We start from the raw sequence: 14,912 nt of genomic DNA on the forward strand, positions 1-14,912 counted from the left end.
TCCTATTCCACCCTGCATCTGTCAGTTCATATTCCAACCAGATGTCACCAATTGACTGGATATTCACATTCCTAGCCCTTAAATCCAGAGTACAGGCCTTGTTTTTTTTGCTTGAACCCAGTCTCTGCTTTAAGTTTTACTTTACTGGCATTATTTGTAATCCATACTTCCAACGCTGTGATCAGAATCAGCTCTTTAAGTTCAGGTTTGGAAGTGGCCCACCCTCCCTTTCAAAATCTTTATCCCTGTATATTCCCAAGATAGATAAGGGTATTCCAGTGAAAGGCTGTTCGAGCTCTGTTCTTAACAAAGTCATCTTTCTCATGAGAAGACCCACATAGCCTTGACCACTGGAGACTCCCTGCACAGCAGTGCCCACATTGAATAGTCCCAAGAAGGAAGACAAGAAAGAATTAGAGGAGCCTGGGGGGGTTGGAGGACTTGTTGCCTTAGGAAACAGACCTGGCAAGGGAGCTGCAGCAATTCAGCTCTCTGACCTTTAGCTGAATTTTTCTCAGCAACTGAAATTATTAACAGTCTGACTGAGTAACTTTACATGGCATGGGAAACTGGTTTGTAAGGAGATTTTGCTTTATACAAGACAAAATGTCTCTGTATCCAAGGGATTAAAAATCCCAGTATGACTAAGACTGGAGGCTATAATTTTACATGCCTATATGAGCTCATATTAACTCTATGATGCGAGTGGGATGCAGAGGAGTGTTTCAGGTATACGGTTTGTTCCACATGGGGAGTTTAATTTTGAACTGGAACTCTGCTAACGTGTTCTTATACATACATGACCAAGCTAACCTATTAGCTGTATGAGTGGCATTATTTCTTGAGATGTCTTAATGCTCTTTAAAACAAAAATTATGAATAGTCCAAGTCCCTGTTAAGAGATAAATTCTTCAATAGACTTCTGATGAAGTTTTGACCGAGGGAAGCATGAATGTGTCATTAGATTGATATATAAGTATTGGAACAGTTAAAGGCAGAGAGATACTAAATTGAAAGAGACTAAAGGAGCCAGAAAAAATAGTTTAAAATAGATAGTTAAATCTAGCCCTAAATAATGCTTCTCTTCAGGAGAGGTAAAAGTGGTTTTCCCATTTGAGAAATGGGGCAAGTGAGATACTGAAGGACACATAACTTGTCCCCACCAATGCAGCAGGCAATAGCAAAATGCTCAGTTAGTACTCGTATTTCAGTGAAAGGGCCAAAGGACATTACAGAAAGGTGAGTGGCTCTCCTAGGCTATTATCTGTTTTGGATGACCCAAAAACTCATACTATCAGATTTTTGCAAAAAGTAAGTAAATTCCCATGGGAGAATAAAATCTCTTTCTGCTTGGGTGCATACTGTACTTAGAGTACTTAGGAGATAGGCTAACAGGGTAACACCAATTAGTAAAATACACTCAAAGATACAAGAATATTACATTAATGTCAAATACTGAACTCTGTTTCGGGATGTACACAGACATATAAGTTTTGCTGATGAACAGTTTAGAGCACAGAAGACAGCTTACATACCAGTCTGAAAAGGGATGCAAATTCAACTTGTCAAGAGCATTCAGCACCTTGTAGGATGACATAAAGCCATATCAAAGCCAGTATTAAATGATTTGTCTAAGTTCACTTAGCCATTTGCAGCAGTGTTGCAGAATGAACCTAGTTACTGTTGCTCTCTACCTCCTGCTGCAAGAAATGAACATGACTGCAAATCAAGGATAAAATGAATCACAAAATGATTCCTTCATTATTCACTTCTCTGTTTGAGAAAAGAATAGATACAGATTGGTACTGTATAAAATTCCTCCATCTATAATCACGCACTTTTTTTTATTTTCCAAGTCTATCTCACAAACGGATCTCCTGTTTCTCAGACTCACCTTGGCCCCAGAGGGTGATGCACTGCTGTTCGTGGGTCTGGCAAATGCCATTGTAGCAGTAGCCATCCACCCTGTGGCACGCGTGCCCGTCGTGCAGGTATACGTTAGCAGGGCAGTGAGGGCTGGCTCCTGTGCAAAACTCTGGCAGATCACAGGAATTACTTGACTCTCGGCAAGAAATTCCCCCTGGTTTTAACTGCAAAACAAACAGAACCCCTGAACTGTTATAATTCCAATCAATAAGAGTTATGCAGTGATATAACCCATGCAGCGCATGAATTGCTTTTTTCCGCTGGCTCTGCACCAACTGACCGCAGAGGACAGTGAAATGAATATGCAGCTCTTTAAATACTTTTACTTGACATGTGTTGCAAAGGGTTTGGCAGGAAGGAGGGCCAAACTGAACTTGCAGAGCTGCAAACATGGCTCAGGTCAGAAGGTAAATCCAGCCTTTTTGTTTGTTTTCAAATAGACACCAAAGCTATCAGCGTGCCTCCTGCAATCGTGCCTAAACAGGCAGGCATAGAAACATTTTGAGCTGCACTGCCAAGGATGCTCTGTAGCACTGACCAAAACTCAGACCAAAACCACTTTCATCCACACAGCTATAACAACACAGCAATGACCAGGGCAACCAGCTGATCACATAACATTAGATGTTATAGAATCATAGAATCACCAGGTTGGAAGAGACCCATCGGATGATTGAGTCCAACCATTCCTATCAAACACTAACCCATGTCCCTCAGCACCTCGTCCACCTGTCCCTTAAACTCCTCCAGGGAAGGTGACTCCACCACCTCCCACCAGCCCATCCGACTCTGGATTCAGCTGCCTTACAGCTTCCTGGGATGGAAGTGCATTTCCTCATGGAAATGTCACTCTGCCATGAGCATCAAGATCACCTTCAAATTATTTTTGTAAATGTTCCTTTCCTGTTTTCTCTGGATAACTACATTTTTTTCAGAGCTGAAGGCAACTAGTAGGCAATGCCAGGCTGAACATTCACTTATCCACAACAACCACAAAAGAGCGGTGTGCTCTGGGAGCAGCACAGAATTTTAACCTCATCACTGCAGCCCCTCTGGTAAAAAGCAAAAAGACATGAAGGTCGATCTCACTAAAAAGCATTCATTTGTTAGTGGTTTTGATACCTTGCTTCTACTGAGCTTTTAGGCAGGTGACATCACAGACACAACGGAAACTTGCTGAAAGCTTTATTAGCCCATATGCAAGAGATGGTCTGAGGATTCAAGAAGGTAAATGCCTGTGGCAAGTTAGCTTTTTACAGTATGTTAGGAGTTTACAAGAGCTGATATCTGCCATTAAAAATATATATGCTGTTGACAGAATTAATATTTTAAGAATCTTCCCTTAAAAAGAGGGCCCAGCATTTAATGACTTCTTGCCAGAGCACAGCATCCGTATAAGCATGAAAAAAAATCAAAGCAAACAAAAGTTCATGACAAAAGAAGAGGTTTTGTATGAGCAAATAAAGTAGCTACACACAGCACAGACACCACTAACAAAGCCTGTTGATCTGCTCCTCCAATAACTGTTGTATTTTGAGATTATTTTTTTACTTTTTTTTACATGAAATGCAAGTGTCCTAATGCTTAATGCTGCCAATTTGCTTGTTCTATATTCTTGCTTACTGCCCTGCAGTTGTGAAGACTGCAGAATCCTGCCTATCCCACATAGATAAGAAAGGTTTCCTTCAGTTTACCTGGCAGTCTTCGCAGCAAAGCCCATGTGCACACACTGCTCCCGGTTTCAAAGTACAGGTAGTTGCATTGCAGCACCGGTTTGTACATTCCTAGATGGAGGATAAATTTAGAGCAGACAACTTTCAGTCACAGTGAGTTGTAAATCAAGAGGCTGCCTATAGCCCTGCCAAGAAAAGCTAAGCATGAAATAATGAATTATACATGAAACTTGATTCAAACAGTCTTGTCTGTTCTTAGAATCAACATGCACAATAATTGTAGTAAAACCAGAGAAGCCATCGAGGAAGACTGGTTTATTCTGGCTATGGATCCAATCCCAAATATCACAAACAACTCAAGTATTCTGATACGAATCTTAATACAGTAGTATTACTACAGTATTTTATTTCCACAAAAAGCAGTGACATGATTCCCTTGCCTCCTTTGAGGATCCAGGACCTGTGTTACAGTCACTGAGCATCACCCCTACAGCTCTCTGTTTTGTGATAGCTGCTCACCAAACTTCTGTATTGCACAGAGGCTGGTGGTTGCCGTTCCATGTCATCTCTTATCAGAGTATGCCAGTAGCAGAGCTTTGAGTGATGAAATGAGTATGAATTGCATTCTCACTAACAGATACATCACACTGTTACGCTTATGGATTAGACGGTGGCATGTGTGGGTTTTTGCAAACTTTATTTTCAGTATTATGAGCTTGTAAGAAGCTTCAGAAAATAACAAATTTGTTTTTCCAAGATTATGGTCACAAGCTGCAAGTTACATCAGCTGTGCTAGAATTTCACTTGCAGAAATAGCAGCAGATAGAATTGCTCTTCAGCTGTGTTAAGTCAGTTTGACTTAACAAGGGATCACTAACAATATAGAGAACACAGGAAAAATAGGTGGGTTAGAATGATGTTCACAGCCTCTTGTTACTTTATTGGCTTTTGTAAAGCTTCCCAACTGGAAGACAGGGCTAAGACTGCACTCACAGATAAAGAGCAAAATGATTCTCAGGATTTGTTTTCTTGGATAATATCTGCCTGAATATACAAAGCTAACTGTGCTGTTCTCAAACAGCGGAACAACTTCCTGCACTTATTTTTGATCATGCCGGAAGGCAATAGGCTATGCAAATATTTCCGTGCAGCTGCTGTATTTAAGAAGTAATGTTCCTCTACACAGAAGCATATTTTATAAATGCACCTCAATAGCAATCTGAGAAGAGCAGAATGGAGGAAAGCAATGTCAGTTCAATTAAGATACTTCTGAAAGTCAGCTCCTCTACCCCATCATCTGGCTGTACACCAGCCAGCTGTGGAAAGCAATTGGCATTCCACAGGCAGGTCGGGATAAAGACATAGCCCTTTGAAAGATGTTACTGCAGCTTTTGAAATTTCCAATTGCTCACTCACTTCTTACTTATTGTAGGGAATAAGCTTGATGAACAGGTTTTGTGCCTGGGCTATTACATTGTCAGGACTGGTTTTAACATAAGCAAGCAAGCAAATAGAAAATACGAGGCTCTTAGAGGCTGCCACTGGAAACTAGTGCTGTGTTGAAGTTTATTATTATTAGTAACAACAGCAATGAAGGGAATTGGGTTTCTTGGTGTAGGTGTCCTGGAGTCATCAGTGTATCTCAAACAGACTAACCCAACAGCAATTCTGACATCACCCACGTGACGCCAGATACTTTAGACAGGATGTCTTGTTTTCACACCCTCTTTTCTAAGAACACAAGACAAGCCACATTGGGTCAGCCTATAACCCTTCTAACCTTGTGTCCCCCTGGCAGTAGCCGGCATAAAATGCTCAAGGACAAGAATGTATACATTATACCGTCCTAGTCTCCTGGATTCCCCTTGGCTCCACAGGCATTTCTATCACCTGTAACATTCAATGGAAAGGAACTCGGAAGTAATTGGAACAGTCCAGGGAGCAGATCCTTCTGCTTGTTTGAAGCCTGCCTTTTTCTGACCTAATTTGCACAGCTCTTGTCGGGGGGCAATCGCTCCCTATTCCCTCTTTCAATTTCACCCACAATTTTATCAGCTTTTGTTGCATTTTCCTTCATTTTCTTCTTTTCCAGCCAGAGCGCATCCAAAATTTTGAACTACCTTATTGCTTTTCTTTCAAACTTCTTCATTCTGCTTTATCCTTCCTGAGATCAGGAAGGGGTAGGAAAGAAATGCACATTTGGTTTCAGGTGCAGCACGCTGCAGATTTACAGAGGCCTACTGATGCTTTGTTTTGTTTTCCTATTTCTTCCCCAGTAATTTCTAACAGCCTATTTACTTTTTAAACCACTCTTGAATACTGAGATGACATTTTCATGTGACTATTTATTGCAATATGAAGTCTTGTTCCTCTATGGTCAGAGCCAGCTCAAAGTCCATCATCGTATATGTGAATGTTTGCAATATACATCAATCTGCACTGAATCCCATTTGTCATCTTAACGCCCAGTCTAGCTGTCTCAGAAGGTTCCTCTGCAGTTCTTCACAGCCAGCTTTCATCTTTACCATCCTAACTAATATCATCAGCAAATTCAAGACTATTCCTCTTCCCAAGCTGTTTATGAATATGCTGAATTGTGTAGTCCTCAGGACACATCTCATAGATATATCACAACAGATCTCCTTCCACTGCATAAAATGGATGATTTATACTTGGTTTTTACTTCTTGTCTTTTAAGCCGATTTTTTGCCTATACAATATTCTCTCATCCTACAGCTGCTCAGTCGCCTAATGAGGCTTTGGTGAAAGGCTTTGGTCTAAAGCCTTTCTGAACCCCTAGCAGGCTGCAATGACAGCATTGTCCCTTTCCATCCAATTGTTAAGTTCTTTAAAACACTGTGATAGGTTTGTAAGACAAGGCTTCCTGGCACAAAACTTGTGTGTGGTGACTCATCTCTGGCATGTCACAGCTGTTCAGGCATTAGCTCTTAATTACATTTGGAAGTAATTTGTCTCACTTCTGGTTTACCAATTTGTAGTCTTCTGATCACCCCTGCAGCACATTGTAAAATTAGCCACATTTGTCACCTTTCACTTCTCGGGCATCAAGGATTTTATTTTTTTCCCCCTTTCTTCTATCTTTCCAGGTGTAATCTGCATTAACTCTCCTTCCAGAGACACTGTAGCATGTCAGATATTTTTGGTAATAAAACAAAGTTGGGGCTTAATTGATAACATCGTCCTTGGTCAGGTCTTACACCCTTAGCCTGGCGATGGGCACAGCAGCATCCGTTATACCCAAGAAGGTGACCAGTGTCTGATGCAGATGAGACCGTAGTGTGGATAGAGGTGATCAAGCAGTCCCTCCTGCATTAGTGTTTCTAGAGTTGTCTGAAGAGTGGGAGGTGGGCAACAGTCATGACTCTCCTTCTGTCCCTTTCTGTCCTACTGCTGAGGAATGCCTATGATCACACATCTCGACATGGGGCTAATATTTTACTTAGAATAAAGGAGAAACATGCCTACCAGATGTCTACATCTATATATTCAAACTAATATTTAGTTTTGCTCTCTGATAAAATACAACTAGCATATGTTGGTGTACAGCTTTCCATGCCACAAAATGTTGCAATACTATGTCAAAACTCAGCTGGTATAAATGACTGAGTAGTGAATTATTAACTAATCTAACTGAGATTATAGCAGCAAATTCCAAAGTAATATAATTTTTGCAGTTTTCCAATATAATTAAGAAGGAAAAAAACATAGTAAGAAGAGGCAAATCAAGTCAATGTTTGCTGACGTTAAGTGGCTTTGACTTGGAAAGGTACTGCTAACATCCAAAAGGGAAAATGGGAAAGATAACTGGTTTAGAAAGACATTTGCAAGCTGCTTACACTCTATTGACTTTAAATAAGAAGATAAGCCTGCCTCCTCCAACCGGGTTACCCTGAAGAGTGAATGAAGTGTCAGGAAATCCTTATGGCTTGTGTAAATCCAATACACCATATAGACAAGACAATATCTCGCTGTTTTAATTGCCCCGATCTATTTTGTCTGAAGAACTATTTTTATCATAGGAAACAAATCCTTCATCTGATAATGTACTTAATTCAGATAATCTGAGAGAAGTTCAATACAGCCAATGAACATGGGAAGCCAAAGGGATAAGGATATCGGCTCGGATGTTATTTGACTCCCGGGTTTTACCTATCTCCTCCTGATCTAAGCAGTCCTCTGACACATTCGTTGAACCAAATGGAATGATCTTTGAAGTAGTTACAATCTTTAAGCGAGGCCGTAAAGGCTATTTCTTTTAGTAAGGTAATTGCCAAGTGGCAAAGAAATATCTTATAGTGGAGGAGGGAAAGGTCTTGTACCTAAGAACTGAAGCTGGCTGCAATGAAAAAAATACCTAGGCAATATTAATATTTATAAACTATTTATATTTATATAAATGTAAATATAGGAATGACTTCTCATATAGGGAAACAAGCCTTCAATTAATGCATGGTATCTTGAGAAATTTGAGCAATGTTAACAAATTTATTTTGAGTTTAGCTTATTAGATAGTACTTACAGGAATTTCTGTTGTTAGGAACATGGCAGTTAGTTAAGGTTAGTCTCTTGGATAAGCCATGTGAGAGTTCATTCTCTAGTGGTGAACAGAGCACGTTCTTAAGTAAAGCCCTGCCTGAATTTCAGCAACTCAAATGCAAGTCAAGCAGTAAATCCAGGCATTTCTGAGGACTTGAAAGTTTAAGCTGATAAGATATAAACAGAGAAGGGCAAGTTTTGTTTTGCAGCTAATAGGGTTAAACATGCCAAACCAATTCTTTACTGTTAAAACCCTGCAGACAGGAGGTGACCATTAATTCTCAGGTGGTGACTTACATCAGGCTCTCCGCAGTCGCATTCCTCTCCATCTTCCACATAGCCATTCCCACACTTCTGTCCACCAAAGGACTCTTTGACTTCAGGCAAGTTAAACAGACACATTCCCACTCCTTTTTCCAGGCTGTTTTCCAGGTCCTTTCTACTGCAGCTACTGAATACCATGGGAAATGGATATCTAGAAGAAAAATACATGGAGACAAAAAATTAGTGGTATTATCAGATGAAAACATTTCTCTCCTGGCATGCTGGTGAACTTAAAGCACATATGTACATGAACAAGGTGATTGTGTTCATACTTTTAACCCTTTAACATAGGATTGAGTTACAGCAATTCACTGCCAAACTGAGCCAAAACCATTTATAATATTATCTAATTATGAATAAGGGAAAATCCATCATTTTCACTTAAATTTATAGCTGCTGTTAAAGACTGGAAATGTTCATATTTGGAATTCCTTCTCTTTCTCCTGTGTACGTACTTAAGAGAGCAAATTTTGATCATGATCTTAAATGCTGGGCTTGCAAGGAGTATTCCTGAATTTGCAGGACTGAAAAATATCCTAATCCTTCCTGGAAAATGCATCCTCAAATGGCAAATTCATTTATTTTACTCTGCAGCATGGCAAACTTCCTGCTTTTTTCAGAAAAAAAAAAGAGAGAGAGAGAAAAATACCAAGTTACTTGATAAGAGCCTGCTCCTCCAATTCATCAAAGTTGAACTTGGGAACCCAAAGCAAATGTAGTTCTTATTTTAAATCAGGATGACTCTAAAGACACTACTGAAAATACCCATATTTCTAATTCACATTGCTGAGGGCAGGATTTGCTCCTGCTGCGCAGGCACATAAAGTGTTTGAGTTCTTTTGCAAAATACATGGACAATATTAGCAAAATATCTGCCACAGTATAAATACCACCAGAAAACTTGTGTTTTTTCATTGTAGGGCTTAATTCCATGACTAATGAATGTTTGCAGCTTGATTCACAGACACAAGACAAAGTGGCACCTAGATCTGGTCATCAGAGTCATGTCCTAAATTCTGCTGTGCTCTCTCTGCACCGAGATGTGCACATGGTTATATTCAAGTTGTAAAACAGCATCCCTCCTAAGACCTGGTACCTTCATCACTGCTGTGCTATGGTCCAGCAGTAATTCAACATTAGGGCAGCACAGGGAGCAAAACTGAATCACTCACAAGTCAATACGGCATAATCTTTACAGACAAGCAAGATTGTAGATGGAATTTCTACACTGCTGAAATTCAGACTTTGATTGATCTACTGTTGTTTTGACTATCCTGAAATGATAAACTTGCTTTGTGAATGACGATGCCTATAGGTATCAGAAAGGGATCATTTCTATTAAAAAAGTTGACATGTTTGCCAATTACAAATGCAATAGGGCTTCCTTTGCTGACATAAGAAGGCTAATTAGAAAGGTTATGAGTACTTTACAGAACAAAATATATTTTGGGCCAATTCAAAATTATCTCTTTTATAGATTCTTTTGCAGACAGCTCAATGGAAATGAACATCAAAATAATTCTGAAGAAGAAAATAATTTTCACGTATCACTGCAGATCTTGTCTACTTAACCTAACAGTTCTGTGATTCACTGACATATGCCTTAAGAATGTTAACAGGCATCTCGACTTAAAAAGCTGATTTCTGGAAAATATCAATGTTTAGGCAAAATAACAGAGTCTAAGATAAGTCAGGACATTTCAGAAAAGCATGAGGTGGGAGTCAGGGCCCAAGGGAACACAGGGAAGGTACTCTGAGTAATGGAACAGAAAATAAAGGCACCTGGGAAAGTTCCTACTGACCATTTTATACCAAGTAATTGGAGATGTTCTTAACAGGACAGCAAAAACTCATGCCTTACTCTTAGCTTGATTAGCTGGAAAAAAGGCCCACAAAACTTTGCTTACATGGCTATGAAGAAGTAGATGGATGTACACTACTATCAAACACCAGCAAAACCTCAAGAAATACAGACATGTCTGACTGATAAATCCTGCACAAAATGTACAAGTGATTAACTAGATGTGATCCTCCTATCAAAGTGCAAATAAATGAATTTTGCATCGTCCTGGCAAGATCCTTCACCTCAGTGACACAGACGTACTTTCATATCCACTGAGACGAACATAGGAAGACACGCATACCTTGCAGAGATTGCAATCAATTCAGGAACACAAATAATGCATTTTTTTTCCCCCTATTCCATATGTCTGAGCCACACACAGATCATGAGCTCACCAGTCAAAACCAATCAATACATAAGGGAGATTTCGTTGTATTCATGAATAGTAAGTATAATTTACATGAATGAGAGGTATTTCTGTCCATTGCTGGGAGAACAGAATCCTTACTCTCTAGCAGAGGTGAAATAATGTCATTGTTAATGAATGAGGTTTCTGTTTCCCCTCAAAGGAACTTCAAGCTGTTTCCTATTTTGAATTAAGAGATCCATTCATCTTCTGTCTCTTCCTGCTCCTGACACCGATTTCCTCATCTGACACCAGTGCAGCACATGTTATTTGATGACATTTTCTGAAAATATATTTTTTCATATCAATTAAGCCCCAAATAAAGCAATACAAAACCAGAGATGAACCCAACAAGTGGAAACAGAGAAACCGAAGGGTAACCGCATTATGCAAGAGAAGATAAAATATCAATTGATATATTTCATTGGAAACATAAGTGATCTTTAATATCATGATATTCTGACATACACCATTCTTCACTTTTTTCAACAATAAAAAATCCCATGTAAAAGCCACAGCATTTAATCATTGTGATTTTAGGCTACATTTTGGCTGTTCGTGCAATTTTTAAGCTGTTTCCTCAGAAGCATGAAATCCCTGGCAGATGGGAAGGGAATCTTTAGCTAGCAGATGTCAGTAACATTAAGTACAATGTTTAAGTGAATCTGGAAATTGTGAAAAATGACAAAGTAATAGTAATGTGAAAGAAACTCGCCCTCTGAACACACGTAGCAAGTTTCCTTGCACTGTCCTATTAAGAGGCCTCAGACCTCACCTGGAAATACTACCTTTGAGTGGGAAAAGGTAGTGGGATGTCCACAATAAAGTCAGTCCTTGATCTGTCTCCAGGATTTCAGTAACATGCTAAGCATGGACATTTGTTCTTTCTGCAGTACCCCAGACACTTTTCCTACTGGAAAGACACTCAGCTATTAGCTCATGTAGGCCATGGGAAAACCTTTTAGAGGTATAAAATTCATTAATAATTAGTATATTCCATTATCCTTCACTCAAGACATTTTCTTTTACAGATCCTTATTTTCCAGCATTTGGTAAGAGAAAGAAAACTTTAATAACACTCTAGTTCAACCTCATCACTATTCTAAGATGCTGAATAGCCCATACAATTTCTGCATTGTTTGAATCTATAGGTTTAATGCACACTGGATCATTTAGTCAAACCATTCTGGCTATGGATACCACTCTACAGAACTCAAATCATGCCCAGCACTACATCAGTCTCTTTGATGGGTTTATAGCATGGAAAATAATTTCAGAGTCTTTCTACCCCTCTTGAATCCACAGCATTCCTTGATGCCTCCTTGGTGCCTAAAAGATGTACTTAATGTCAAGCAATGAATACGCTCGTTCCCAGCAAAAAAGCTTTGACTGTTCCTGCAAATGAGAGCTTCACAGTAGTAAGAGGATGCCTGGTAATTGATTCTTTTAGAAACAGAGTCTGGTCTTGTCCCATTCATTTATATTTCAAGCACTCAAGCCATTCAAATGCCAGTTTCCTCTACGTAGTTTTGCATTTAGCCTGTATTAGAGGATCCTCTCATTAACTAAGTGAAGTGGCATCATCACTGTGTCAAGTCCTTTTAAGAATAGAGAATTCTTTGTAATAGCACCGTGCTGCCTAGCATAGGCTCTTTTGCATGAACTGTAAGTTCATCCCCATCATCTCCATTTCAGAGGCATTCCTCTTCCTAATGGGCTGAATAACAAGAGAGTACAGGCACAGAAAAAGAGTGAGTCAGTGCCCCAGAAAATTATAGTCTTAGATTAGGCAGCCAAAGAATTCAGGACAAACACAGTGGCTACTGATTTATGAAGGGTAACACAGCAGATCAACTACAGACCTAGCACTGACCCCATCCCTGAGGCTGGTGTGCATGTTTGCCATTGCTGTCTTTCCCATTACTCCACATGGAAAATCCTGGAAGGGCTCTGACTTGGGCTGCAGGAGATCCTTGCTCCAACCCAAGCCCTATCACTGCATTGCAGCAACGCCTTGGGAAAGCCATCTGAAGTGAAAATCGCTTGGTTCCTCTAAACTTCTAGATGTCTATCTACACCTTCAGGTATCTAAACATTTAGTAGCTTGACTCTACCTCCTCTGTGTGGCTCCTCCATAAACCACAACATATTTTGCCTCTTTTCAAGAAGCACCATGGAAGTGGTTACACCATCAGTGCTTCTGGCAGTCTTCCATATATTGCACACAAGGATAAACTGCAGCTTCACAATATTTTTTAAAAAAACCATTTTGATTAGTTCATAATATTTTGAAAACAAATACTGGTTATCATGATTATTGCTATCCAATCTTAGAAATTTTATTATTCAAGAACTTTAGGACTTGTATAAAGCAACTGCCTTGTTCTCTCCAAAATGCTGATTTATATACACACATTCACTATATGCATACATACATTACATATCTATTTATAGGGTTCATTTATTACGGTTCATATCATAACCTTATTATATAGCATTATGGCAATGTTTATACAGAACCTTTTACCAGAAGACCCTGAAGTCTTTAACAATTATTCACTCAATTAAAATGCACAACAGCCCCAAAGAGTGCTATTAAGTACCACCAGGCCTTCCTCCCTGAGGTAATATGATAATTGGAGATTATATTAATTTTAAAAGGGCATTTTGATTTTCCAGAGCATACTTGCAAAAACAATTGTTGACTAGTAAATTTCAAAAGGTGCAGAAAACTGTGACCTGGTTTTGTCCAGAATGCATGAAAAATCAGACCTGAGAAGCCATATCTGGAAATAGCTCAGGAATCAGCAGTGCTTTTTAAGAGCACAAAGGTGCTCAAAGACAAGAGGGACGCTCAGTCTCAGCCCTCTGAGTCAGAAATTTCACTTGCAGAGCATCTGGATTTCCAACACTTTCTGTGACACTGCCTTGTCTGAAGTGAACATCACAGTATCTCTTTGTGTCTGTCTTGATCCTAGGACCATTTGAGATTCACAAATACAAATTTGTCTCCAAAATTCTTGATTTTAGGCTGCACAGTGGCTCACTTACAACTGGAGAGGAGGAAAGTAAGTCAGATCCTTTTTTTTGGAGGAAGAAGATGTGAATTTGAGTTCTCTGCTGTTCAGATCCTACAGAATGACTTACACATATATCTATAGGTTTTCTGTTGCATATCCCAGTCTTACATAAGAACCTTACAATTGATGTTTTGTTTAACTTCTGTTGTTTTAGTTAATTTACGTATAAATTTTATTTATATATTTTACCTTGGAAAAAATGTCAGTGGCAGAGAGAGCAAGAATTGACCTTCAGAAGCTAGAAGCTCAAGTCACATGAATGTTTCTAGAACAAATGAGGTGTTGATTTCAAGGAACTATGACTATTTTCTGGCCTCCTCTAGCTCCTGAACTAATTGACATAATTCTTTCCCACTAAAAAGCATCCCTCCTGGTTTTAAACTTCTAGACATTATTAATGCTCTCCACCTCTTGAAAACAACCTTTTTATGGTCTCCTAGGAGATATCAACCTGCTAGAATAAAACTGAATAGCTATTGGATGACATTTTTTGACACTTCAGCTATTATGTACAGTATGTACGTTAATGAATTAGTAAGCATAAAGAATGTTACAAATTAGGTATTAAGCAGAAGATAAAACCCAGTTCTCTTTGATATTGAAATTGGTGTTCAAATACTACAGATTCCTTCATTTATATAGATGTGTCATTACACATTATTTCATATGCCTCATGTATTAATAGCAATTGTTTAAAGTTAGACAAGTGCCATAATATGGAAGGGCTTTTTAATCTATTATTTAAATAATGTCTTCATTTGTAAGTACTTTTGAGGGAGAAAGGCACAAATGCTATTTTAAAGTAGATCCAACAAGCACAATTAAGGGAGGCCATAGAGACAGTTACAGATTCATTCTCACCCAAAGCTTTTGCAAATGGCAAACACGTAGGACAACTGGGAAGAGGGGGTAAAATGTTGGGCTCCAAAGGATCCAGACCCTTGCAACAGCACTTGCTAGAGCTTTGTACAAGACATCAGTTAGAGAACTGAAGCGGCACAGCTTTTTCAGCAGTATTGGAACCATTTAGCTTAAAAACGTAGAGTATTTTTACATATATAAAAAGTCTTGAAATGAGAAGTTTGCTTCAAAAGGCACTAGAT

General features: G+C 39.1%; 1 protein-coding gene across 1 annotated transcript in view; it reads right to left on the minus strand.

The window, feature by feature from the left end:
• Nucleotides 1-14,912, minus strand: part of ADAM12 (ADAM metallopeptidase domain 12) — a 183,633-nt gene that overhangs the window by 24,628 nt on the left and 144,093 nt on the right. The window contains exons 12-14 of the mRNA XM_069864168.1: nt 8,454-8,631; nt 3,621-3,710; nt 1,895-2,090 (exon numbers count right to left, since the gene is read on the minus strand). Of these exons, the coding sequence (XP_069720269.1) occupies nt 1,895-2,090; nt 3,621-3,710; nt 8,454-8,631 (464 nt within the window). The remainder of the gene's footprint in view (nt 1-1,894; nt 2,091-3,620; nt 3,711-8,453; nt 8,632-14,912) is intronic.

Source organism: Phaenicophaeus curvirostris, chromosome 9 (assembly GCF_032191515.1).
Source record: "Phaenicophaeus curvirostris isolate KB17595 chromosome 9, BPBGC_Pcur_1.0, whole genome shotgun sequence".
Taxonomy (NCBI): Eukaryota; Metazoa; Chordata; class Aves; order Cuculiformes; family Cuculidae; genus Phaenicophaeus; species Phaenicophaeus curvirostris.